The sequence below is a fragment of the Aspergillus neoniger genome (genome assembly GCF_003184625.1).
Source record: "Aspergillus neoniger CBS 115656 unplaced genomic scaffold BO87scaffold_46, whole genome shotgun sequence".
In the NCBI taxonomy this organism is placed as follows: domain Eukaryota; kingdom Fungi; phylum Ascomycota; class Eurotiomycetes; order Eurotiales; family Aspergillaceae; genus Aspergillus; species Aspergillus neoniger.
In genome coordinates this window covers 140523-165749 of record NW_020291174.1, presented here as the reverse complement: position 1 = coordinate 165749, position 25227 = coordinate 140523, and the positions used below count along the sequence as shown (strand labels likewise).

Sequence of the window (25227 nt, the reverse complement as noted above, 5' to 3'; positions counted from 1 at the left end):
TTTCCAGGACATTTGCAATCAATGTCTCCACCGAGTCTATTTGCGATAGACTTAAAGCCGAGGTAGTGCCGAATCTCGGCGTGCCGGCATGGTGGGGTCAGCGGCTATATACTCACCCGGCTCAACATCATCATGTTTGAGAATCTCCAGTCTCCGCTGCTGCCTGATCTTGGATACAAATTGCGCATCATTGGCAAAGTATTATAGGAAATTTCACACACTATCCCACTAGAGCAATCTGTATATACCGGTAACGTTTCCTTAATCTTCACTCAGTCACCGCGTCGCTAACACGGCCATAGTCCCTACGCTGAACATCTCAACCCCGCATCAACTAGCAAACATGCCGCCACGTCTCCCTGAAGGAGGTAAAACCCTGGTCTACTTCACTGTCGATGGCCATGATGTCAAACTTGACTACTACCTACCACCCCATGCGAGCGGAAATCTCCCCGCCATCATCTACTACCACGGTGGCGGCATGACCGCAGGCTCCCGCCGGGGCATGGGATTCCCGCACTGGCTATACAGTACGTCCTTCCACCTGTTATCTCAGATACCGAACCAGACAAGCAGAATATCTAACACAGTAAACAGACCACTGCCAGCAAAAGAACTACATCTTCATCTCTGCAGATTACCGTCTCTGCCACCCCACCACAGCGCTCGACCAGATTGAAGACGCGAAGGCCATGTTCCGCTTCCTAGCAGGAGATTTCCAGAACTCCCTTCCAGAAGGCACAACCCTCGACACCACCCGCGTCGCCGTAACCGGCTTCTCAGCAGGCGGATACTCCGCCCGCGCTGCCTGCATCTACGCGACCCCCAAGCCCGCCGCCATGCTAACCGGGTTCGGTAGCGCCGGCGACTGGCTCCTCGATCACTGGACGACTGGCCGTCCTCCCACTTCCATTGCTAGCATGGTGAACTTGGACGAAGTCCCCAAGCTACTGGCCGACAAGACCGTCGTCAGCGACGACATGCCCGAAGACGGGGGTATGATGACGAATCGGTTTGCGCTGACGGTGCGGTGGGAATTGGATGGGACGTTCCTGGACGGATGTCTGGGACGGCCTGGGCTAGGTGCGGAGTTGAATAAGGTGGAGTATTCGCAAAGAGCGGCTGCTATTCCGGAGGACTTGAAGCCGGCGTTTTTGCAGTTGCATGTGACTGAGGAGCATCCGCCTGCGGTGTTTGTGCATGGAACTGCGGATGATGTTGTCCCCGATAAAGAGAGTATCAACCATTATGAGCAGTTGAAGAAGTTGGGTGTTAAGACGGAATTGTTGCTTGTTGAGGGGGGTGCGCATGGATTGATGGATTTCAGTCAGGGATTTCCACCCAAGCCGGCGAAGGGGTCTGTGGAGGCGTATAACAGGGGGTTGGAGTTTATTGATGAGGTTTTTGGTCGAGCTTAGAGCTTCTGGGTTGGCAAGGCCTTTCATGAAGTTGCATAGATGATTATGAGTCTAGTACAGACATACCGTGTAGAGTATCCAATACATATGCTCTCATGCAGAAAAGGTTTGACGCGGGTTAACGGCTGCATTTATTTCGATGAAAATGTTTGGATTGTTGAAATGGCTAATTCCTCATATGAAGGTGTATACTGCAAATATAATGGTGCCTGAAAAATCGCATGATTTATATGTATGGCGTAGCGACACATTCACTCCTAAAGATTTCCTAGTTATATGGAAATGCGATCGTGTGTCGCTTTCAGTGCGGGGTGTAGGTGGAGAATCGTGCAGGATGAGGTGGAGAAGTGGTAAGCTTCCTGCATCTTCTCAGCCTTACCAGGGATATTGCGCCCTGGTGCGGTCTCCAAGAAAATGGTACAGATATAAGAAATTGGACGCTCGAATCGCCATCAAATCACTGTCTATGTTCGAACCGCTACCAGAAGATCTCCGAACAACAACCAAGGACTATATACCCGGAATCTCCCATGCAGATCACCTCCTACTGCAAACCACAAACCATCTACAAAGAACACTTCTGATCATCCACTCAGCTCACCAGCCAGTCTACCCCACACGCTAAACACACATACATACTTAGGTAGTTTAGCACCATGCCAAGCTCAATTCACCCCATCACCCCCAAACTCCGCCCTGCGACGAAGCAAGTAGTTCTCCTCCTTCAACCGATCAATTTCCCGCTCATACTCCTCCAAAGAATCTGCACTAGCGGATTCCAACTCCTCAATAATCTTAAACACGCGCCACAACCGCAGAACCACGACCAAGGAACCCAGTTCCTCAACCAACCCTCTCATCGCTACATCTATGGCGAACGCGACAATAATGACTGCTGAATCGAAGATGTGGAACTTGGATGAGAAGTAACTGCAATGATACCGTTAGCTAGCTGCAATGCCCCATACCTCGAGAAACACAACCACTATAGCTCCGCAAAGTGACAAAAGTGTAGGGAAAAGTATGGCAAAAGACCTACTTCATCCCAAAACTCCCCACAGCAACAACCAATTCAAGCATAAACAGACACGAAAACACCAAACCCGTAATACTCAGCGCCTCCTGAGCATCTTCCCACCCGGAAGGCACATGCTTGTACTTCTTCTCGAGTTCGCAAACATGGATTTCAATCAAGAAATCGGCAAAAACACAGGCAACATCTACAGACACAAGGAATAGGACGAGGTAGTGACCGAATCGGGAGGAGAGGTAGTTGCGGGCCGACCGGCGGCAGCGCGCAATGAGGGGCTCGGTGGATGGTGTGTTTTCCTCGCCGTCAGGGAGATAGATCTGGCCTGGAGGGAGTGGTTGGGTTTCGGAGGCGAGGAGAGGGTCGCTTGGAGATCGCATGGTCTTTGTTTTCGTGGGGGTGTTTTCTTGTTGAAGATGGGTGAGGTTGGGAGGATGGAGAAAAGATGAGATTGTTTTGATGGGGGAGAAGTGGCTTGAATGGGTGGAGCGATCGGGTGGTCCGGGTAGATGAACTATCCAGACGGTCGCGTGGTGAGATTTTATTTGCTGCTCCGCTGGCTGGAGGAAAGCTTATCGTGTTTCAAGATGCAGTGTGGTGCAGTTCTTGGCGTTGCTTTTCAGGTGGTGAGTTTGGATGCCTAGACATGTAGTAGAGTCCTTTGGTTTGATTTGAGACTACATTTTTAGAATCCATCCCCCCCCCCCCTGTTTGTCAAAATGCTCGAGAACTTGTGGTCATCGACTCGATCAGACCTATATGTTTTCTTCTAAATCTAGAGTGATATGCTTGCTTTTGTTGATAAGTTTACTTTTCCTACTTTACTTTTTCCTTGTCGGTTTTTCTCACCGTAGCCAACTACCAGTTCGATGCCTTGTGTGTCTTATTTACTAACGCATACAGCTTCAGTCAGGTTGGGGAAGCATACCCTTTCGATCAATTTCTATCAACTTTATCTGACAGTTACTATCCATATTCTTCAGACTACCTGAAGAGTGAAGCTTGAGTTCATCATGCGACATCCTCAATTCCCATTCTCCCTCGCCTTCAACTCCCCACGCACCTTAGGCAGCACATACCGCCCATAATCAATCGCATCATTGAGATTATCATACCCGCGGATAGAGATCAATTCGGCGCCCAAATCCACGTAATCCAAAATCGAATCCGAGATAGTCTGCGGCGATCCGACCAATGCTGTGGAAGCTCCGCGCGCATTCGTCGCCGTGACAGTGGGATACCAGAGCGCGCGGTCCTGGACCTCCCCACGCGCCGCGATATCCAACAGACGCTGGGACCCAACATTCTGCGGCGGCGGAGCATTGGGCGGCGCCTTGCCCTGTCCGTTCGCGCGATGCTCCTTCAACTTATCGAGCGTCTGATATGCCTTAGCCCAGGCCAGCTCATCTGTCTCGGCAATAATAGGCCGGAAGGTCACCCAGATACGGGGGCGATCGTTTGGTGCACGACCGGCGCGTTCGGCCTCGGCATAGATCCGATCGATCTGTTCCTTGGTTTCCTTGAGCGGTTCGCCCCAGAGACCGAAGATATCGGCCAGTGAGCCGCCTACGCGGTAGGCTTCATCGGAGGAGCCACCCACCGAGACGGGGATGGTTCCGTTGGGGTTGGCAGGACGGACTCGGTTGCTAAATTGCTTGAAGGTGTAATGTTCGCTCTCCCAGTCGAACGGCTCATCGGATTCCCAGGCTCGGCGGAGAATGCGGATGTATTCTTCTAGTCGGCCGTAGCGTTGGGATTTGGTGAGGAAGTCTCCTTCTTTGGCTTGCTCGGCATCGCTGCCGCCGGCAATAAGGTGGACTACGGCGCGTCCTCGACTGAGTTGATCTAGGGTAGCGAGGGCTTTGGCGGCGACGGTCGGGTACAGGGTGTTGGGGCGGAGGGCGATGATGATCTTGAGGTTCTTGGTCACCGACGCAATGGTGGCTCCGACGGTGAAGGGATCGAAATAAGACGAATCGTATGGCACGAGGGTGTAGTTGAAGCCATAGTCGTCTAGTGATCTCGCATAGCGGACGAGGTAGTCAGGGTCAATACGGGCGTTGGGGATAGGCGCGACCTCGGTCGAGGCGTTGGGAAAGGTAAGGCTGATAAATTCAGTAGGCATGATGAAAGATGATCTATGGTCTATGCAATGACATGGAGGCACTGATCAGGATGAACATACTAGTAGCATTTATAATCTTCCGGGGGGGGGCTGTACTTCTTGCCCTGAACCCCGCATGGGATGTGCTGCGGTGCACTGAGATGACGCGAGACACTAGGCGATCACGCCTTACATGGCCGATAACGGTCGGCAGTTTCACACATCCGAGTGGACAGATGATGTTGTGGAAGTCGTCATTCTGGAATGGCATTATGCAACTCAGGATAGATGATTGACACCATTTGGTAGACTCTTCTGACTGGACGTGCTGTGAGGGATCGGGCCATCGGCGCGCACATACATCCCCTATGGAAAGTCTAAGCTTGACAGTCCAAAGTTTATTAAGCCATACCATTAAGCATTATTGGCTGATTCTATCTGATTTCGGATATACCGGACGCTATCTTATGTTTTACTTATTATATATACTCCCTGGATTATGATGCGTGATAATGCTTACAATTCCCACCATCAGCAGGTGCTGTGCTGGATAGTGGCCCATCACGCAATTATCATAGGGGACGAGTATACATCTTTGTCTATTCGAGAGGACTATCTATGCCCCTTACCGGGATTTACGCTTGCGGATTATATCTGTTCGAGGCCATGGCCTATATGGATAGCTCAGCTGCACTGGGTATGAAGTCTATCTCACCGACCTGAAGCCAGAGGATATTAAGGCTACTTTCAGGTACAATGGTAATGGACTAATTCTCGAGGTAAAGTTCCGATGTGTATGAATTGTTATAGTGGCTCAGCCACATTGATGTTAGACACTGATTGCACATTGAATGCAAGAATAATCAAAATAAAGAAACTGGACCTAGACCCAAAATGGACGATGCTCATACGTACTAGTCCACGTTTGGTAGTTTTGTTCAGTGAAGGTTGTTGTCCTGGCTCAATCAAAGTTTCCCGACGCACAATTTCATCTTCCTTTCAAATAGTCGCATTTCTTCGGGAGATGAGTTCTCCTCTAATTTGATATATAGAAGTTCCGGTAAACATCATGCCATCGGATAGCAACACTGGAGCTTCTACTTATCACGAAAGAACATGGAAATGGCGGTAGCGGTGGTCGCGGTGGTGACCGTGACCGTGGCAGACGCGGTGGCTGGAGACCCAGAAGAGTACGTGTTATAACCTATCTATGATGAAACTAAGTCATTCCAGCTTCATGCCAATTTGCTAACAAGGCTCGAATGCAGTGCCGGTTCTGTGGCCGCGGGGGCCATTTAATCGCAAACTGCTATCTATACCGGGGGTTAGAGATACTGGTATGATTCATCCGTATTGCTTCTTACCCTAGATGTGTGGCTCATACCAATCTCACTTCTTACAGGGAGCTAGACGCGTCGAGGTTAGCTATATGGGAAACATATAATGCAGAAAACTAACTTGTACGACTAGATCGAATGGCAACAGAGGATTCGGCGGCGCCACTACCGTGTTAGTACTCTGCCTTTCGATACATTGGATGGCATTAGACTGATTATTGTTACGGCAGCACCGCCAGCAGTATCAGCGCCAGAGTCAGAACTACCAAGGCCACCATTACCAAGATCACCATCACCAAGATCACCACAACCACAGCCAGCAGAACCAAGACCAGCAGCACCAAGACCAGCAGCACCAAGACCAGCAGCAGCAGCAGGCCCAACAGCAGCAGGCCCAACAGCAAGCGCAGGAGTATTCGGAGCTGCAAGAACAGCAGGAGCAGCAGCAGAGACAGGAAGGACAGTAGAAAGGACATCCGGGGATACGTGTTCTCGGTTGAAGAGCCATAGTGCGACTGTATCTCTATTAAAAATGGCATGCGCGTGCGGATAAGATATCACCTCTTCTCAATGGTCCCAATCCGAAACTATGCTTACAACACCCCTCCACTTACATGCGTCACATTTCTCAGAGTACGTCTAGGCGGGAAACGTCCCCCAATTTGCGTCCTGAAGTTGACCGGAAGTGAACAACGATGGGAGATCATCAAACAACTGACGGAATGACAGCATTTTCATAGACCATCGGCAGAAAATTTACTACATCGCTAAATAGATGGTATAGACAGGATTACGCTGCTGTCCAGCCCGGTACATTTGGAACAGGCAGGCAGGGAGCAGTAATTGTCTGCAGTATCAAGATAGTGGATGGAACAGCTAGTATCTTATATCAGGACCGAGATCGGCTAGGAAACATGAACATGAATGGATTCAAATTGCAATACATAGGCATGATGAATCATAGGGCGAGATCGTTTTCCAGATACCTTCCTAACCCATTATTTCTTCTGGTTATTGTTGGTGGTGTTGACGAGGATAGTACGACTGATGGTGGAGATTGAGTATTCTCAGGGAAGTACCATAAATCTACACTCTCAAGGCTGTTTCTTTTTTGTGACAGCTTTGACAGGCGTAAGTGGGATCTGGAGAAGTCGGTCAGGGGGGTATGTTCAGTAGAGACGTGAGGGGTGTTGCGCTGGTCCCGAAATAGCAATGATCGCCTGCGTGCGGGGAACACATCCCTCCGCATGTTTGTTTGTTCTTTCTTCCTACCACAAAGTCTTCGTTGGCAGTCAATTTTCCAGGATCCAGGAAGAACATCAATCGGCATTGTGACATAACAAGGGGCATATCATTAGTTACTTAATATGTTCGAAGGTGGTGAGGGTTGAAGATAAGTAGGGATGGTCCTGCTTATCGCTCTCGGATCTCGGCCTATCTCCATCTGCAAGGGCGCACGGCCTGAACATTCATCGCCAAGGAGGGGCACCATCCCCTCTTTTAAAATCCCATTCCCACGTCCTTTCTTCACCAATATACACTCTCATCACTCACCCTCCCGCTACTCACCTCCCCTCTGAAACGCAAATCATGTATACTCCCCGAATCGGCGACCGGCTCTCGAGCCTGGATACTCCCTCAATGATCGTGGATCTGGACTTAATGGAATCTAACATCCAGAAACTCTTCTCCGCTCTCCTCCCCACAGGACTGAACATTCGTCCGCACCTCAAAACCACCAAGTGCGCTGCCCTAGCAAAGAGGCTCGTCGCCGCAGGTGCCAAAGGCTGCTGCGTTGCTAAGGTTTCAGAAGCCGAGGCCATCACAGCCGCCGGGTTCGACGACATTCTGATTACATGCGAGATTATCGGCGCACCGAAAGTCCAGCGACTCGTTGAATTGGTGAAGAAACATCCGGGGCGACTGCGCACCGTGGTGGATAGTGAAACCGGGGCTACTGCCATTAATAAGGCATTGGAGAGGGAGGGAATAACGACGCCCTTGGCGGTGTTGATTGATTTGGATGTGGGGCTGCACCGTACGGGCGTGGCTGATGCGAAGGCGGCATTGGCGCTCGCGAGACATCTGTCTGGGCTGAAGTATCTGAAGTTGATCGGGGTGCAGGGGTATGAGGGACATGTGCAGCATATGCATAGTTATGAGGAGAGACGACAGGAATGTTTGGCATCCATGAAGATATTGACGGAGACGGCGGAGGCGCTGCGCAAGGAAGGCTTCCAGATCGATGTGGTGACTGGAGGTGGGACGGGAACGGTGGAGTTTTGTTCCTCTGTGCCCGGTGTGACGGAGTTGCAGCCGGGGTCGTTCATTTTTATGGATACGGATTACCGGAATGCGATCGGGAGGGATTACTCGAACAGTCTGACGATATTGTCGACGGTAGTGAGTCAGCAGGGGGAGAGACAGGTTACAATTGATGCGGGGTTGAAGTCGTTGACTACAGATAGTGGGTTGGCGGAGTGTAAGGATTCCAGATACACGCATCAGAATCTGGGTGATGAGCATGGTGCGCTGAGTTGGGACGAGGGGACGCCGGATTTGAAAGTTGGGGATAGAGTGGAGATGGTCCCGAGTCACATTGATCCGACGATCAATTTGCATGACTTCTATTATGCTCATCGGGGTGGAGTCATTGAGGAGATCTGGTCCGTGGATGCTAGAGGGAAGGTTCAATAGATAGCGTTCTTGTGATAGAGGTTCTACTACCAACAGACTACAATTATTCAATTAAGTGCTTCTGCATGCCACACCGTAACTCTATCGAGTACACTTTCAGGTTTAGATTAAGAGTAAGTATGAATGATTTGGAGTTGTATGTGCCGAAAGCGTTGAAAGGACAGACTTGCTACCGTAGTTGGCCTGCCACAGAGTCTTTCATTTAGTGCAGCATAGTGGAATTTAATCTGGCAGTAGAAAAGATAATTAACTCAAAGAGAGCCGCATTCTCGTAGAGAAAACCATGGATCTGGCAATAATATGCCTGCATGCCAAGAACAATATCTGCAACCGAATTCAGAAGTGGATTCCCGTCAGGCTCACTTTGAACCAGAGAAAGATTTCAACAGTAGAGCTCGAGGTGTGTCTTTTGAGTATATTTAAGATGCTGGCTGATATTTCGACATTTCTTATTTAGGATGTGCTTTTGATCAATGGGGGAAACGGGAAATCATATGTAGATAGGCATTACCTTGGTATCAGAGTGGGTCTTATCTTTCTTCCAGATGCTGCAATATTTAACCCTTTCAGCCCCCACCGCTAAAAGTGGATTTGGTAACCAGAACATGAACCATTACCAATGTTATCTCTTCCCCAGTAGATAACTCTTATCATTCATCACCAGTATATGCAAACAAGCTGACTTGCTCGGGGCATAGAGTGACTGACTCATACGGTTCTCATTCTTCCACTTTAATCCATGTCTTCTGCGGATATGTGAGACTTCGGCAGCCACCGTCCCTAATATTCCTTTATTTGACGGAGTTGACCGATATCTGATGACCACTACCGATGCAAGTAGGAACTCAGACCCTTGATCAACCACTGGCCCTTGCAATGGACCTTGCGGGGAAGACCATCGAGACCCTGAACGGTCCTGCGGAGGGGTCTATCACTTCCCGTCTCCCGTCTTCCGCCATGTAGATCCTTCCTCCTCGCGATAAATCTGTTAACGCAGATCAAGACGTCTTCTCCAGGCACACGGGGAACGGCGACCGCCGACAGCCTCAGATCTAACAGTTGAGTGCTTGATTATGCTTGATTACTCGATTCTTCACGGAAGGCGTGCGGAGTGGACCAGGGCACGGTCAGATGTCAGATCCTGGCCCACTGCTTCCGCTGTGGATCATGCCGAAACAGCCAGGGCGTCCACTAGACATGGGTCGGTGGAGAGCTGCACTGGGTGCCCTCATGATCAGACTTCAGGGCTCTTCTGGACCAATGTTAAAATGTTTTTCGGGATACACTTCGCGTGCAGGCCGCAGACACTTCATACCAGCACTTTTGACTTGTTTTGAAAGACACCAACACACACCTTTCACGTTTTTGTTGATTTTGCACCTATGCCGAGTTGAAGGATTCGATCGTCGGGCCTGACCCCGAGAACGGCCTAGCAGGGTTACATTGTGTGTCTAGCCTCATATAAACCGGCGGACGGCATGGAGGCTAACAAAGCGGCCCCCATTCATTCCTTCGCATCCTTCAGTCTTCCCGCTGATGGCTCTCACCCAGGCCATTCAAGTCATCTCCGACTCTCAACTAAGTACATTGAACAACGAGTGGCGAGGAAAATTCGTGTGCGAACCCAATTCCTATTTGCAAGTTCACGCTATTCCTAGGATGTTGGTCTCCGGCGCCCGTCATCATAGTAGGATACGAATGAGCATCCTTCCTCACAGCTGAGCGGCTCAACAATGATGCCAAAGGAATACTCGCACGGTCGTATTCGAAACAGTGGCCCGTTCAGCTCGATTTCCTGACCGGAACCTGATTCTGGATTCGTTGAATATCAGTGGCAACGTGCATTAGCGCGTGCGAAAATTCGTCAGACAATTCGGCATTCATGGAAGGATGACTTTGAAGAGACCAGACCTCTTGTGATAGTGACGGTGCTATTGATGTACTTTTGGTAGTTCACCTTGAGGTCTACCATGAGGCTTTACCTGGGGCCAAATATCACATCGGTGGAGGTATAAAGAGGATGGGAAATCCACGGCATACAGCCCCTCATGCCAGGCCGTTAAGTCTCTTTGGCAATCTCACTTCAAAACCCAGAAAGCTTCGTTCATCATCATTATTTCACCATGACTATTGAAACGTATCAATTTGGCGCCTTCAAGTCGCAGAGGACGGATGTTCTTATTGTTGGCGCTGGTCCCGCTGGATGCATGGCCGCGGCAACGTTGCAAAGATACGGCATCGATTTTTGCCTGATTGACAAAAGGGCCACGAGAACACAAACTGGGCATGCAAGTGGTACGCCAATAAATTTCCCTCTTGTTGACTTGACGAGAAAGCTGATCATACCACCAAGCATTCCAACCTCGAACCCAAGAGATCCTGCAGACGATGAATCTACTTCATGATCTTGACAAGAGAGGGCATCGTCTTACCGAAACTTCTTTTTGGATGCGTGATAGCACGGGCGCCCTAGTCAGTAACTTCACCGGCGCTGAGGTGGTCCATGGTAAGTTCTTTCGCAGACTATGAGATAGTTATATGACATCCGACGTAGCTGACTTTGTAAAAGCCACGCCTTACCAGTACCTTTTCAATACCGACCAAGGCATGACGGAAGATGTCTTTGAACAGTACTTGAACACCAAGGGGCAGAAGGTTCAGCGATTCATGGAACTTATTCATTATGAACACAGCTCAGAACCCGAATGGCCACTCACAGCGTACATCAAGAATAATGCTAGCGGGGCCATTGAAGCATGGCAGACGAAGTACATCTTAGGTACCGATGGCGCGCGTAGCGCTACACGCCGAGCTACCGGTGTGCAATCATCCTCGCAGGGCGGCGAGGACGTTTGGGCTGTCGCGGACGTTTATGTTGATACGAACTTTCCCGATTACAGAAGACGTTGTGCCATCCGAACTCCAGATGGTGGCTGCATGTTGATCCCTCGCAAGGATGAGGGACTCCGGATTTTCCTGCAGGTGGATGAGAAAAGTCAGGAGCATCTCAACGCAAACGGAGCTTCGGCGGAAGATGCCCTTACAGGAAATAGCGCTTTTAAACTCACCCAGACCGTCCAGTCCCACATCAGCAAGGTCATTCATCCTTACAAGATGAATATCACAGACATCGTTTGGATTAGCCAGTATCGTGTGGCCCAGCGGGTTGTTCATAACTTCAGTGATACGACCAAGCGAGTTTTCCTCCTTGGAGACGCATGTCACACACATAGTCCTAAAGCGGGACAAGGAATGAACGTCAGCATTTCAGACGCATACAACCTCACATGGAAGCTGGCACTGGTTATGAAAGGTGTTGCAAAGGCATCTTTGCTCGAAACGTACGAACAAGAAAGACTTTGGGTTGCCCAACAGCTTATTGAATTCGACGCCTTGTTTGCCCGTCAATTTGGACAAAAGGATAAACTCGACAGTCAGAACCTCCGCGAGACATGGGAAATGGGACATGGCTTCACAAGCGGGTGTGGGTATGAGTACCCTCCTAACCTACTTGTTAACCGCGATGTCCGGACTTCAATCAACAACCAAGTAGTGGAACCCCTCACGCCGGGCAAGCGTCTTTTACCTATCGATCTGATTCGACACATCGACGGCAATCATGTTCGCATGCTCGACATCATGCCATCCATCGGCAGGTTTCATCTCTTCATTTTTGCCGGCAATGACCTATCTTCGTCTACCCTCCAGAATCTCGGAAATGCTTTGGACTCACCTCATTCACCAATGAGTCTCTTCAATCTTCTGCCACTGGAACTTATGCAACGTTTCCGTCATGAGGACATCACAACGGACTCAGTTCCATTCACCAACAAGGCATATGTGCTTGATCTTTTTCTGATTCACTCACAGAACCACCTTGATATTCAACTGGGAGATATCCCTGCTCCATTTTCCTCTAATTGGCCCATGAACATATATTCTGACTTTTCAGGAGCTGCAAAAACCCAGCTCGGTGTCTCTGACGACTCCGGTGCTTTGGTGGTGGTGAGACCAGATGGCTATATTGGACTTGTCACTGGCTTGGACAATGTTGAGGATGTGACGTCTTATTTCGATGGCTTCATGCACCGGCGCATTTAGTGATGACAAGAAACCGCTGAAAGGGCAAAACAAGTCTTTGTAAGATGCCGGCAACGGCCAGCTAAATATCCTACAACACAGGTTCAATATCATAGCCTTCTATGGATTGATTGTTGCTCAGTATTGAATTCCACTGCAAATAATTGTGTTCTCATGGCGTAACTCACAAGACCCGGGACTTTATCGTGTCTCTGACAAATGGAGAAAGGGTTGCCTGCATTTGCTCGATATTTATGATGTACGACCACCGGTCTCGAGAGAAGACGCACTATATTTATCGAGAGAATGGCATCTATCATAGATCTTCAAAATGACGCATCACGTCACATCGCTATCAGTACCCCTGTATGTGGCCTTATCCGACAGCCTGAAGCTTATCCATTGAAGAGATAGCGGCACCATCCGTGAGTTCAGGCCTCTCCGGACGTCGGAGGTGCCCGACTGCAGCACAGACAACAAGGAGGTGCCTGAGTGATATATCAACAACTGAGACCGCGTTTCTCGAACCGTACCATCTCGTCTTGGAACAAGTATCTTTGTTAATAATCAAATCTTCAACATGTACGGCCTATCCGATGCACAATATGGCAAAGACAACGTTCGACTATACAAAGTTCATCGTGATGCAGGAACGGGTGTGCAAACAGTATACGAACTGACGGTCTGCGTTTTGCTGGAGGGAGACATAGAATCTTCGTGAGACTCTCGTCACGATATCTCACGATATCAAAAATTCCAACTAACAATCAAGCAATAAGTTACACCAAAGAAGACAACAGCGTCCTTGTCACTACAGACGCAATCAAAAACACATGTTACATCATTGCCAAACATAACCCCGTCCACCCTCCGGAACTATACGGCTCCATCCTCGGGAAGCACTTCGTCACTCAATACAAACACATTCACACAGCCCACATCGACATTATCTGCCATACCTGGGAACGAATGACCATCGAGAACGAGCCACACCCGCATTCATTCTTCCAGGACGGGAACGTCAAACGGCAGATCCGCGTGGATGTTTCCAAAGCTTCTGGCATTGATATCACGTCGGCTATTTTTGGCCTCAGTGTTTTGAAGAGCACCAGGTCTGGGTTCTGGGGATACATCAAAGATGAATACACGACATTGCCTGAGACGTGGGACCGCATTCTGAGTAGTGATGTTGATATCAAGTGGAGGTGGAAGCACTTCGAAGATGTTTCGGACGTTAAAGCGAATGTCTCGCATTTCGTTGAGGCGTTCGCAAAGGCGAGAGACGCATCCTTCAAGGCGTTCGCGGAAGACAATAGCATGAGCGCGCAGGCGACACTGTACAAGATGGCTGAGAAGTTCTTGGACTGTGTTCCTCTCGCTGATGCTGTGGAGTATTCTTGGCCTAATAAGCACTATGTGGAGATAGGTAAGCTTCCGCAATGCTTCGGCATCTTGACTGCATACTTCTTTCTTCTGACATACTAACATTGGATGTTGATAGACCTGAGCTGGCACAAGGGCATTCAAAACACAGACAAAGATGCAGAGGTGTATTTGCCGCAATCGGCACCAAATGGGTTGGTAAAGGGGACTTTGACTCGTTCTACTCTCGATAAGAGCAGATCTGCTAAGCTTTGAACGGCTTTGGGGGAGAATTAAGCTACACCTTACGTAGGCGTCGTCGATAGGTATTTACGAGTAGATCATGAGACCTATCTTGAGTGATCTTAATGATAGCATCTGTAGATTGCTAGTAAGACCCAGTCACAGAACAGCCGTTAGCTCGCGACTGTGCAACAACCATTTCCTGATGTGACTCGATATCATACTATGCTCTTAAATCATCGACTAGGATAGTTTAGATATATACCGTTTCATACTGAAAACAAGCACATACGACCATAGGGTGTGGAAAACAGGGCTTCCCGTCCGCTCAGCCGTACTTAAGCCACACGCCGGGAGGTTAGTAGTTGGGTGGGTGACCACCAGCGAATCCCTTCTGTTGTATGTTTTTGCTTTTTGTGTTTTATTTTACCTAGAATTAGTTTGCTTGCTTCTCTCGGGTATATTTTTGATGTACGGAACATCTATGAGTCTGCATTGTGTGTGGTGTGGTGTGGCGAAATAGCTCACCAATGCGTCCTACCCAATGAGATAAACAGCCTTTGCCCGCACCGGGAACAATCTACTTCGGTTTCTTCAAATTCGAGAATATATCCTTGTGGTCTCTTACAATTCAGTGGTCTTCCCTCTAAGGGAACTCTTGGGAAAGTACTCAATTTTAATCTAGAATTACATGCAGGAAGGCAGTGTCATGCCAAGAAGATATCCATCAAAGCTTGAGGCAACCGTAGTACGCGCATGTCCGTGAACGGAACAAAACAATGGGAGTCATGATCTTGATGTAATGATTGGGGTATTTGGATGAAGGCAGTTAGGACTAACTCCCCAGTAGTATGAAATGCTATAACTTCATCATTGGCCGGGTGCTGTGACTGTTAATTGCTACTAAGACGGAAAAAAGAAGAGAATTTGCAAAGGTCTCCTATTTGGGGATATTCTTAATGATGTCTGGAATGGCTGAGTGTCTAAGTGGACCTCTCTTTGGCGTTAGAGAGTATGTAACGATCGCAAGTGGAGGAACTCTGGGAAGCACTGTTATGATACCGCATGCAGACTGTACTGTTGCAGCATCTGTCCTGGGTGGGCAATAGATGAACCGATAGTTTGATTGTTAGTATTACGTCCTGAATATCCAGTTTAGTGCATTTAGTGGTCAAAAAGTCTGTTTCTCACTCATAGAAACGGAAAATGGGCAGGCATGTCCCTTTTGAGTATGATAGCATGTAATCATATAGCATCATCAGTCCCTCATTTTCCTGTTATTATACGATATCCCCACATGTGATTCTGTTTCCGGCAAACGCACAAATGCCCTTGGCCATCGCAAACTGTAGCGGCACATTCGTCGCAAGTACCAACCATTCTCCGAGATCTCCTGACCATGTTCTTCCGAAGGATAGTCGAATGCTATGACATAGTTGATGCTACATACTTGGAGTCATGATATCAAATGCTAGATGGTAGTATTCATGTTCGCAAAGCCCTTGAGGGTTTGCTATACCCTTTTAGGTCACTATGTGAATAGGAATGTGTAGTCAACCTTTTGCGAGATAGGCTGGGCAATGTCCTGGCCACTGACGGAAGCGTAGCCTGCAGCTCCCTAGCCGAATATAGTAAGCCCGAATGAGGGAGAACATAAATTCAGTGACATGCTTCCACCTATCAGGCATCCATCGTCTTCATGTTGCTGGCATTACCAGCACCGATAACCCTGTCTCTCAAGAAAGGGATGTCTAGGTGATGAAATAGTGAAAACCCCCTTGAAACCTACACTCCCCTGGATTACAGCTAATAGGGGTCCTGTTTCTGTTGAAACCACTTGGCTTCTACCTTGCCTAGACACTCGCCTTTGAGGGCAGGAATTCCATATACGTGTAATAAAACGGCGGTTCATTAATACAAGGCTCGTTATATTCAAACGTGAAAGATTACCAAGGTATTTGGATCGGTAACCGACCGGAATTTGGCGCTAAGAAATGACCGAACCTTATCGTCGAGGAGACAGGCGGGGCCCCAAATCCCCCAAGAACCCCCTTGCGTTGCCAGTTACGGACTAGGTAAGTGATAGACAAGTCATATCAATTAGAATTCGCATTAACCACTGCTTACTTAGGGTTCATTCCAACTATTTCGAATCTCGTGCCTGGCATGATGGCGCCCTTGGCTTCTTCTTTTTCTTGGTGGCTTGGAGGGGTTGGTGGCAATACCTGCCATGATTCGAAGGGTTTGAGGGCTTGGTTATCTGTGCAATGGATACAGCAAGCCTTTCCAGTGTCACCCGTGTGGTTCAGCCTTTGTTAATTTTTTTGTTTTTTTTTCGGGTGCCTGCGTTACTTGGGGTTAGATTTCTGATGATTGAGTCTGATTCGGAGGGCCAATATGACCTCAGTTATCGGATATACTACTGCCCTGTGATTACTAGATCACTGTGATGGAACCCCATTATTATAGACATAAATGATAGCTTATATTAGTACCTGCAGGGTAAACTGTACCACTTGCGTCCATTAAGCCATATCAATTGCCGTAGCATTTGTGACTAATGATCATATTCATCAACTTATAGCCTTCATGTTCTTCCTACTCTACCCTATAGTCTTACAGTTGACCCAAATAGTTTTTTGAATCATAAATGCTCTTTATATTTGATTATTGTCTGATTTTGATCGATATCAAGTAGCTTCTGTCATTATTGGCCTCTTCTGTCCAAATCACCATAATCTAACGACGGAACACAACTACTATTTGTGCAGAGATATTTATATAAATATATATATATAAACCCCTTCCTAGTATGTATTCCACTACATATAGTACTACAATCTCAGCACAAGCTAGCTATGTTTGATATATTGCTCCTCAAATTTACTATAGGTGATTAGAGATCTGAATACTACAATGTATATATCGCAACCAAACGTGTGTAATAGCCATACACTAGATAATAATATGCAATATACTGCCTAATATTACGGGTATATCGACCTGCACGTAGCATGCTCTAGGATTTCGCGGACTTATGCTGTTGAAATCTCACACATATACTTTGGTAATTGTATGAGCAGATTAAGATTGTGTGAGTGAGTACAAGAGCTCCAATGAAGCTTTCTAGGTGAAGAGGTGATGTTAAGAAGCATTGTGTTCGTTGTCATTGTAATCTACTATAATTTCTTCATGACTAGCTATGGATAATCCCACGATAAACGTCAAGGTCTAGCTTTTCCCATAATTATAGGTCCCTGATAACACAGAAAGCTCAGCATCATGAGCTTCCCTGTGCTACAGTTACCGTAGGTATTATCCAGCCCCGAAATCATCTTCCCCTACAACCCGGCCACAAAGTCACAATGAAGTATACCCGTTTGCCAAGCGCAAAACATGTATACTTCGCCGTGGCTTCGTGGATGAGACGAAGAGAAGAGACGTGGTAGATGGAGCCGGAAACCAAACTACAACTCGCAGCCAAGCGAAGCTCTGGGGAAGAAAAGAAAAGAGAGATCGAAACTCGAGGGTGCTTGGTTTATATATCTCTCGAAGTGCTTAATTACTTGCCCTACTGCGCCCCTGGTACCTCGCAGGCTCCAAGACTTCGCATTCCTTGCCCGCTTTCAGACGGTAGTCCGTAGTCGTGAAGTAAACTAACACGAATGCGAACTGACTCTCTTGCTTCCAAGGGGTGCACAGTGAATACCCCAGGGCAATTTGGAATTTCGAGAGACATCATTAGACAAATTCTCAAAGGCTAATCGAGTGTCTGACAATTTTCAGGGCAGGCAAATTGTTGCCTTGCTAAGGGTCATATGAGATGGTTTGCTGAGATCCAGTACCTCTTGTCTACAGACACCAAAAAATCTTAGTATCGCCTAGCATTTTTAGCAATCAATCTTGGCGAAGGGGCAATCTAGATACTGTCTAGTCCCTGTATAGGACTTAGGGAGGCAAACCTTGAGGATAGTTTACAGAAACTCACCGGAACGGTGGCTGAGACCCAACAATGAAGGGAGTTTGACTGATAGTGCGACGTAACCCCGAAACATACGGAATTAGGCTCAATGAAACCTGATTCCTTGATATTCCCGGCTCGACTTGAATTGTTACCATAGGCTGGAGTGGATTCACTTGCCACCAACAAGCTTCTGTACAGAAAGCATGGATGAAGCTCATGCAAACGTGCCAAGCACATACATGCACTGCGGGTGGGAGGACTGCAAGGTACCATTCTAGCCTTCGCTTCCCCACAGCTGGGCTAAGAAAAAAAATATCTCTAACGAAAGCAGGTGAAGTGTAGACAAAGGGTACTTTGCCAACCTATCAAAGTCTCGTTCAACAGACCCATATACTACACTGGTACGATACAAGGGATGCAATCAGAGTCATGAACTGGTTACATTGATACTCCTTGATCCACGCTGAGCAAGGAATCTTTCTAGTTATTCATCCGCCAAGTCAAAATATCAGCTGTTTGCGTCCAGGCACACGCGTACATTCCCGTTCCAATCATCGTAGACCTATCTTCATATCCTTGAGAGGGTCATAGTTCAAGACACAATTCTGTGAAGACATCGAGGTTCAGATGATCGTCGTTATCTGGTATGGGAGAGCGAGAATGAGATTTGTCTCAGTCACATTGACCCATAACTCGAGAATTTCGTAGGGGCTCGCAGCAATCCAAGTACTAAACATAGAAGGAGAATGAGAGAGAGTAGTCTCCACCTCAAGCTATAAATCTCGTCGAAATCCCCTGCTAAAATTATCATTCATCATCAACCATTCACTCGCTCATCAAAGCAATCCTTCTCTGTCTCTCTCTCTGAACACTCGTTTCTATACAAGAACACTCGTTCAATCTTCCAACTACCTTTCAAAATGAAGTTCGCTGTCGCTGCTATCCTTGGCTTCGCCATGACTGCCGTTGCTATCCCGGCCGCTAAGGGAAGCCAGAAGAAGCTGTCCATCGACGACGCTTCCGGCCAATGCTCGATTGGGGACATCTACTGCTGCAATCCCAGCAACAGTGAGGACACTGACGGTCTTCTGAACAATGCACTCGAGGAGGGTCTTCTTATTGGAAGTCTCGTCAATGGCAAGGGATCTGCCTGTGCTCCCACTTCGCTCATTGGGAATCTCAACCTGCTTGGTAAGGCTTGATCAAATTTCAAGAGAGACAACAAAGAACAAACTAACAATCCTTAGCCTTTTTCGAAGAGGGACAGGATGACGATAAGTCCTACTGCAAAAACACCATCGCCTGCTGCCCCAACGGAAGCGTAAGTCCATCATCAGTTACTATGACCTCTGTTAGAAAGTAAAAGCTTGCTGACTTGGAATCTTACATCAAAAGTGCGCAGCCCTTGACGGATACTAGAGGGATGCTTAATCAGCCCCACTGGCCTCGTGCAGATGACGCAGGTTCAACGGCATCAATTTGCTTGGGATCAAGCTTCGTGGAGCTTTCATATCAGCTCCATCTGCTAATTGATTTCGTGTTAATGGCCCAGGCATCCAAGTCCTTGGTCGGCCCATGTACTTTTGGATTTTGTGTCTTTTTAGACTAGAGTTTAGCTTAGCTTAGTAAAAAGAAAGGGTTTCGTCCGTTTCGCATACAACTTCAACAGGATTGTAGCTTGCTCGGTGTACCGATAGATTTAGTACGCCTTTGAGGGTCCAGAAAGGAAGCCCCTCTGTATACCTCGAAGAAAACCACAAGTAAATTTCATACCACGATCTTGTACCCCAATCCATGGTTTCAGATTCAGACTGCTCTACAAAGTCCCGTGTCGAGCACTTCACGTCTGCGCGACCTTGCTGCGAACTTTCGTCCAGCAGAAACGGCAGCCTAACTTCGTTGCTCTCGCAAGTCCGGGATCCTCCGATAGCCAGTCTCCATATAGTGCTTTCTATTATCCCAACGATGTCGGAATAGGTCATGAGATAAATTGGCAATACCTATTGAGTATCTGAACAAGTCAAAAGGGATGAATTTTGGGGGTTTGACAGCATTTTGCGCGTTTTTTCACGCAAGTAGGGAATCTCAACTGGGATGTTAGATTGGCTTGCATTACAGGGGGATTCAAAAGCATGACAAACAGACTGAAGGGGTATCTTTGACCAAGTTAGACTGCCATACTACTGCGCACTGACCTCTGCGTCCTTGGGGGGGGTACATTCAAAAACGTTCTAGCCCATATTTCCAGCCCTAATTTTGTATTCGCTTCCCAGAATCGATCTTAGCTGCATGCAGCAATGTCTCACTCCCCAAATGACTCGCATCTTGTTCAGATCAGGAAACAGATCGCTAGTGAGCTAAGCCGCATCAGGGCTATCGATGGTGGCGTATGTAATGCCGCCACGGATCATACGACCTTACATATCTTACATACCTTACCACAATGGTCTGTATTTATAATACGATGTAATTTTCAACGTAGGGATTGTGCCGGCTGTCACGGTTTGGTTGCAGTGGTTAATAGGACCCGGACGTGGTTTTTTTTTTTTTTTTTTTTTTTTTTTTTTTTTTTTTTCTTTACTTACTGGTAGACACTTCTCAGGCATAGCATACCGAGACTAATGTCATTGATTTCAGGAGGAATCGTTGCCCCTTGGTGCCTTGGATATGTCCTTCAGTTGGGTGAGAAAGCCGCCATTTCAGGGTGTTCCTGAACGATCTTAACCGACTAGCAGTTTGGCACTGTTTCTTACCTATATAGTAGCAGAAGACGAAGTTTGACTGCTCTTTTTATAGCAGCAGTCATCGTGATATAATGACTGACAATTGCGTCAGGCCATCCAAAAGGCCTGGGTATGGTACTCTGGGTCACCCAATCAATCTTTATGCAAATTATTTTCAGATGAACCTCCAGCCTGATCTCCAATTACACCGGTATGAAGTGCGCGTTTCACGATCAGAGCCAGATGCGGTCATGATTGTGAGCAGACAAGTAGTGACCCAGGTAATCCTCCAGCTTCTCAAGACGGAGCTTGTGCGGTTCCAAGAGAGCATTGCCTCCGATGGCTACCAGAACCTCATCTCAAGTCGCATTTTACCCTGCTGTGGCGGTCCCTATAACGTGGTATATCAGCATGATTGCTATCAAGTCACTCTAATACCAGCTGGAATTCTTCAGTTTCCCCGAATCTATCAGATGCTCAAGGGTGATACGAGGGACCAAGGGCCGCCGCTGACCGAAGCGCATATCCATGCGTTGAATATCATTCTGGGACACCAACCTAAGTTCTCACCACACATCAGATCTGCCGGTACGGGAACTTATCTCAACCTCGACTCGCGGATGAGCCTGGGTGCAGGGCTACATATTCTCCGGGGACTTTTCATCGTCGCTCGTGAAGCGCAGGGCCGGTTGTTTGTCAATGCAGCGCCAAAAATTGCAATCTGCTACGATGACTGCTCGCTCGACAAAATTATCTTGATGCACATGCGCCAAAACGGACCAGACATGAATAAAGTTGTTGCACTGCTTCGGAATCTCCGCGTCCAGCTTACGCACCTGGGTATGCGCAAACGTGCTGGAAAATTCGCGCCGCGGCTCAAGACAGTAGTAGGTTTGGCAGCACCAGGAGATGGTTACAGTCTGGCATATCCCCCTAAGGTGCCATGCCTCGGGGCAGGAGCTAAGGAGGTCCAGTTCTTCCGCGAATTACGCTCACAGGGCCACGAGGTAGGGGAAGTAACGGTTCTGGGAAGCCGGAAAAGAAAGCGACCTTCGCCTGAAGGGTATATCACTATTTTTGAATACTTTCGGTCAGGTAAAATTATTATTCCCGCCGTCACTAGCTTGGGTTCCGACTGATTTATCTCATAGTCTATAATATTACTGTAAACGATCCATGGCTTCCCGTTGTCAACGTTGGGACCCCCTCAAATCCTTCCTATTTGCCTGCTCAAGTCTGTCGGGTGCTTCCTGGTCAGTCTGTGGCTACATCTATAGCCGCCTCTCAGTCCCGTCAAGGCGCCCGTATCGATACAGCTCGTCGCGGGACCAGAAGCACTTTGGCTTCTCAGATCACCTCAATAGAGACAGAGCTCTCAGATATCTTGGGCATGTCTCACCCCAATAGAGGAGCGAACTTGGTAAGTTGGAAGTTTGAATGACCTGACAAGGTTAATGACCAGCACTAACTCAAGCTTTCTATTATGTATTACTTAGACTTCATTCGGGATTACTGTTGCACCGAGCATGGCGAGAGTGTCTGGTCGCGTTTTAGACTCCCCTGCTTTAGAATATCGTCAGGGACAGCGAGCCTCTGTGCGCGCAGGAGGCTGGAATCTACGTGGGATGAGGTTTGCCGGGAGCACGTCAGTCTCCCAGTGGACCTATTTATGGCTTTCGACGCCCGGTCGCGCCCATGGTATAGGTCCAGAAAGAGCTCTCATTGAAGTCGCTATACGAAAGTTCCGCACACATCTGAAGTCACTCGGCCTCATTATTCCTGAGCCTAGTTGTCCGGGTATCAATGTCAGCGTGACTGATAGTGCTTTACGACGCGAAAGTGACGCTGACAAGCTAGCCCATGCTCTCGCGGCCATAGTCGAGTCAACAATGTCATTCCTACTGATTATCCTCCCACAAGCTGCAGAAGGTCTGTACAGCAGGATCAAGTTTCTTTGCGATGTCCAATTTGGAATCAGGAACGTGTGCGTGGTGGCGGACAAGTTCCTTCGATCAAATGATCAATTCCTGTCGAATGTTGCTCTGAAGCTCAACTTAAAGCTTGGAGGGATTAATCAGAAGTTGCTTTCTCCAAGCCTTGACATAATAAGTGACGGCAAAACTATGGTAATTGGGGTTGATGTAACGCATCCAAATTCAGGGAACCTTCCAGCACGGGCTCCCAGCGTGGCCGCCATGGTAGCCTCTGTGGATCGCTACTTGGCGCAATGGCCAGCAGAGATATGCACTCAACCCGCCCGTCAGGAGCTGGTCACGCAGCTTGGTGCACTTCTCACCTCAAGGCTGCATGCATGGCAGAGGCGGAACCATGGAAAGCTCCCTGAAAACATCCTGCTATACCGCGATGGCGTTTCAGATACACAATATGGGAGTGTCCTCAGCGTGGAGCTCCCTCAGCTACGCAAAGCATGCAGAGACTTATACAGTAGTCTGGGTCTTGATGAGCCTCGAGTCACCATTGTCATTGTGGGAAAACGACACCACACCCGATTTTTCACGCCCACGAGGACAGGTCAGCGCAATGGCCGGTCATTTCAAGACACTAATCCTCCCAACGGCACCATCGTTGATCACGGCCCAGCCAGTAGCAGTAAGGTCTGGGACTTTTACTTACAGTCTCATACTGCCAGTCGAGGAACTGCTCGCCCTGCACACTATGTTGTGCTGCTCGACGAAATTTTCCAGCCCTCTCCCAACGATCTGCAATTTAGAGCCTCTCCTAATCCGGTGAATTCCATCCAAGCCTTGACCCACAATATATGCTACGTCTCTGGCCGCGCAACGAGGGCATCCAGCATCTGCCCACCTGTGTTCTACGCCGATCTTGCTTGCTTCCGAGCGCGGTTCTATGTGGAAGAGTTGCTTCGTCGATCCTCCCGGGACACTGGGTACGTGTTATCTCCGGATCAGCTGCAACTATCTTTGCATGAAAATGTCAGGGATACCATGTTCTACATTTGAGCGTGGGGGCCACTTAGAATCGTGCAGTGGCCTTCCAAGCAGTGGAGATATGATACTGTAAACAAGTGTAAGGGTTACAAGAATGCCATTTCTGTTGTAATGTTACCATCTTGTAAATTTCATGTTACCGTTCTTACCGTATGGTGTAAGCCGGCCGTTATCCGCCGGCCGAGTACGGAACGTGTCAGTTTCAAATCGAGGGAAGGGATGGGCCTTCCCAACAATGACAGCAGCGAAATCGAACCTTGTCCAAACGTCAATATATATGACTCAATCGTGATGAGATAGACTTTACTCATTATTAGCATCTTTAATGCTCTGAGTCTAAGGCGGTTACGATGAACTTCGTCAAACGAGGTTTGGAAACGGTACTGTGGGAAAACGACGTAAAACTCTATACGTCACGAACTCCAAGATTCCTATTGGCCAGATCGGCCCGTCTAAAGTTTCCCCAAGCCCACAGCCACTATCATTGGTCCACTCTTCTTTCCATCCGTAATAGGCAACTGCCAAAATACCCCCAAGGTCTATCGGGCTCCTGCCAGTTAGGGCTTACGGTTGCGTTCCCCCTTGAGTGCCAGAGGAGGTCATAGTCCCAGCTCCACAAGTGTCTCGATGTCAAGATTGCCTGTGCTCATATCTTTGCTGTCATGGCTCGCCAGATCCTATCTCAAATACTTGGCCCCATTGCATGCCTGCCCGCAGCTACCACCCCCTGCGATCCTTCGCTTCAGTAAGGCCAATCTAATAGATCGCCACTGTGGCTCAAACTTAGCTCTTGTGGGTGTGCAGCACAAGAAATGTGCTGGTGGAGGGTTGGCAGGTTACTGGGATCAACTCAACATCTTGGCTATTCTTCCTCCTGCCATCGGAGTATTCTACTCCACATTGGATTTCCTGCACCACGTACGAAATAACCCACGTACGAAATGTAGCATGCTTACATTTATCGTAAACTTTCTCTTGTCTCTCCACAATTGAGAACAGAAATGAATGCAAGACAACGCTCGACTATCACTCTAGTCCTCGTTTCTCCGCGGGATGAGGCTACGTTGATTATCCATACCATTTTCCGAACTCATGAGAAAATAGCCACCAACATCTAGCCTGAATAGACCTAGAACATACTGTCTCAGGCCCATTTCAGAAGCCCGGTAACATTCAGGGGCCTTTTACATCCATACCTGAGTCACATCGTTCCTGTCTTTACTCGAACGCTCCACTATCCATCCCTGGAGTCTTCGTCATCAGAATCAAGTTCTCATGGAGAATCTCAGAGCATGGAGAA

General features: G+C 48.2%; 10 protein-coding genes across 10 annotated transcripts, besides 1 other annotated feature; 8 read left to right on the top strand and 2 right to left on the bottom strand.

Annotated features, from left to right (window-relative positions):
• Positions 1 to 163: 163 nt before the first annotated feature.
• BO87DRAFT_344425 (alpha/beta hydrolase) lies at positions 164 to 1544 on the top strand. The gene is made up of 3 exons (XM_025620821.1): positions 164 to 250; positions 303 to 530; positions 598 to 1544. Exons 2-3 carry the CDS (start codon positions 344 to 346, stop codon positions 1416 to 1418), a joined length of 1008 nt encoding a protein of 335 aa, XP_025475118.1. The 5' UTR covers positions 164 to 250; positions 303 to 343; the 3' UTR covers positions 1419 to 1544.
• Positions 1545 to 1863: 319 nt separating this feature from the next.
• BO87DRAFT_344422 (uncharacterized protein) lies at positions 1864 to 2898 on the bottom strand. The gene is made up of 2 exons (XM_025620820.1): positions 2458 to 2898; positions 1864 to 2348 (listed from the first exon to the last, which is right to left on the bottom strand). Exons 1-2 carry the CDS (start codon positions 2826 to 2828, stop codon positions 2084 to 2086), a joined length of 636 nt encoding a protein of 211 aa, XP_025475117.1. The 5' UTR covers positions 2829 to 2898; the 3' UTR covers positions 1864 to 2083.
• Positions 2899 to 3378: 480 nt separating this feature from the next.
• BO87DRAFT_447651 (LLM class flavin-dependent oxidoreductase) lies at positions 3379 to 4612 on the bottom strand. Its single transcript, XM_025628269.1, has one exon. It carries the CDS (start codon positions 4571 to 4573, stop codon positions 3473 to 3475), a length of 1101 nt encoding a protein of 366 aa, XP_025475116.1. The 5' UTR covers positions 4574 to 4612; the 3' UTR covers positions 3379 to 3472.
• Positions 4613 to 5668: 1056 nt separating this feature from the next.
• On the top strand, positions 5669 to 6356 carry BO87DRAFT_430415 (uncharacterized protein; the record flags this gene model as incomplete). The annotated part of the gene is made up of 4 exons (XM_025627543.1): positions 5669 to 5742; positions 5955 to 5972; positions 6023 to 6065; positions 6120 to 6356. 4 exons carry the CDS (start codon positions 5669 to 5671, stop codon positions 6354 to 6356), a joined length of 372 nt encoding a protein of 123 aa, XP_025475115.1.
• Positions 6357 to 7202: 846 nt separating this feature from the next.
• Positions 7203 to 8624, top strand: BO87DRAFT_410409 (DSD1 family PLP-dependent enzyme). The gene has a single exon (XM_025626326.1). The coding sequence runs from the start codon at positions 7480 to 7482 to the stop codon at positions 8584 to 8586; it is 1107 nt and encodes a 368-aa protein (XP_025475114.1). The 5' UTR covers positions 7203 to 7479; the 3' UTR covers positions 8587 to 8624.
• A 2085-nt stretch (positions 8625 to 10709) lies between these two features.
• Positions 10710 to 12687, top strand: BO87DRAFT_319367 (FAD binding domain-containing protein; the record flags this gene model as incomplete). Its single annotated transcript, XM_025619845.1, has 3 exons — positions 10710 to 10881; positions 10940 to 11092; positions 11156 to 12687. The coding sequence occupies 3 exons, from the start codon at positions 10710 to 10712 to the stop codon at positions 12685 to 12687; spliced, it is 1857 nt and encodes a 618-aa protein (XP_025475113.1).
• A 536-nt stretch (positions 12688 to 13223) lies between these two features.
• On the top strand, positions 13224 to 14326 carry BO87DRAFT_344413 (urate oxidase). The gene is made up of 3 exons (XM_025620819.1): positions 13224 to 13383; positions 13446 to 14092; positions 14168 to 14326. Exons 1-3 carry the CDS (start codon positions 13247 to 13249, stop codon positions 14302 to 14304), a joined length of 921 nt encoding a protein of 306 aa, XP_025475112.1. The 5' UTR covers positions 13224 to 13246; the 3' UTR covers positions 14305 to 14326.
• Positions 14327 to 14569: 243 nt separating this feature from the next.
• Positions 14570 to 14794: a sequence feature (Protein overlapping with rRNA (BO87DRAFT_319442, PYH29633.1) was converted to a misc_feature.).
• Positions 14795 to 16668: 1874 nt separating this feature from the next.
• BO87DRAFT_401180 (uncharacterized protein) lies at positions 16669 to 18815 on the top strand (the record flags this gene model as incomplete). Its single annotated transcript, XM_025625587.1, has 8 exons — positions 16669 to 16700; positions 16856 to 16905; positions 17559 to 17716; positions 17752 to 17807; positions 17868 to 17917; positions 18017 to 18084; positions 18400 to 18501; positions 18720 to 18815. 8 exons carry the CDS (start codon positions 16669 to 16671, stop codon positions 18813 to 18815), a joined length of 612 nt encoding a protein of 203 aa, XP_025475110.1.
• A 211-nt stretch (positions 18816 to 19026) lies between these two features.
• Positions 19027 to 19890, top strand: BO87DRAFT_380478 (hydrophobin family protein). Its single transcript, XM_025624307.1, has 3 exons — positions 19027 to 19426; positions 19483 to 19556; positions 19631 to 19890. The coding sequence occupies exons 1-3, from the start codon at positions 19156 to 19158 to the stop codon at positions 19652 to 19654; spliced, it is 369 nt and encodes a 122-aa protein (XP_025475109.1). The 5' UTR covers positions 19027 to 19155; the 3' UTR covers positions 19655 to 19890.
• A 1160-nt stretch (positions 19891 to 21050) lies between these two features.
• On the top strand, positions 21051 to 23939 carry BO87DRAFT_447643 (argonaute/piwi family protein; the record flags this gene model as incomplete). The annotated part of the gene is made up of 3 exons (XM_025628268.1): positions 21051 to 22053; positions 22110 to 22378; positions 22455 to 23939. 3 exons carry the CDS (start codon positions 21051 to 21053, stop codon positions 23937 to 23939), a joined length of 2757 nt encoding a protein of 918 aa, XP_025475108.1.
• Between the last annotated feature and the right edge of the window lie 1288 nt (positions 23940 to 25227).

Excerpts from the sequence above, each read along its gene's own strand:
- BO87DRAFT_410409 (XM_025626326.1), top strand. The coding sequence starts at position 7,480 with ATGTATACTCCCCGAATCGGCGACCGGCTCTCGAGCCTGGATACTCCC.
- BO87DRAFT_344422 (XM_025620820.1), bottom strand. The coding sequence starts at position 2,828 with ATGCGATCTCCAAGCGACCCTCTCCTCGCCTCCGAAACCCAACCACTC. Across the intron at positions 2,349-2,457 it reads GTGGGGAGTTTTGGGATGAA|TTACTTCTCATCCAAGTTCC; the intron begins GTAGGTCTTTTG and ends GTATCATTGCAG.
- BO87DRAFT_380478 (XM_025624307.1), top strand. The coding sequence starts at position 19,156 with ATGAAGTTCGCTGTCGCTGCTATCCTTGGCTTCGCCATGACTGCCGTT. Across the intron at positions 19,427-19,482 it reads TGGGAATCTCAACCTGCTTG|CCTTTTTCGAAGAGGGACAG; the intron begins GTAAGGCTTGAT and ends AACAATCCTTAG. Across the intron at positions 19,557-19,630 it reads CCTGCTGCCCCAACGGAAGC|TGCGCAGCCCTTGACGGATA; the intron begins GTAAGTCCATCA and ends TTACATCAAAAG.
- BO87DRAFT_447651 (XM_025628269.1), bottom strand. The coding sequence starts at position 4,573 with ATGCCTACTGAATTTATCAGCCTTACCTTTCCCAACGCCTCGACCGAG.
- BO87DRAFT_344413 (XM_025620819.1), top strand. The coding sequence starts at position 13,247 with ATGTACGGCCTATCCGATGCACAATATGGCAAAGACAACGTTCGACTA. Across the intron at positions 13,384-13,445 it reads GAGGGAGACATAGAATCTTC|TTACACCAAAGAAGACAACA; the intron begins GTGAGACTCTCG and ends TCAAGCAATAAG. Across the intron at positions 14,093-14,167 it reads TAAGCACTATGTGGAGATAG|ACCTGAGCTGGCACAAGGGC; the intron begins GTAAGCTTCCGC and ends GGATGTTGATAG.
- BO87DRAFT_344425 (XM_025620821.1), top strand. The coding sequence starts at position 344 with ATGCCGCCACGTCTCCCTGAAGGAGGTAAAACCCTGGTCTACTTCACT. Across the intron at positions 531-597 it reads ATTCCCGCACTGGCTATACA|ACCACTGCCAGCAAAAGAAC; the intron begins GTACGTCCTTCC and ends CACAGTAAACAG.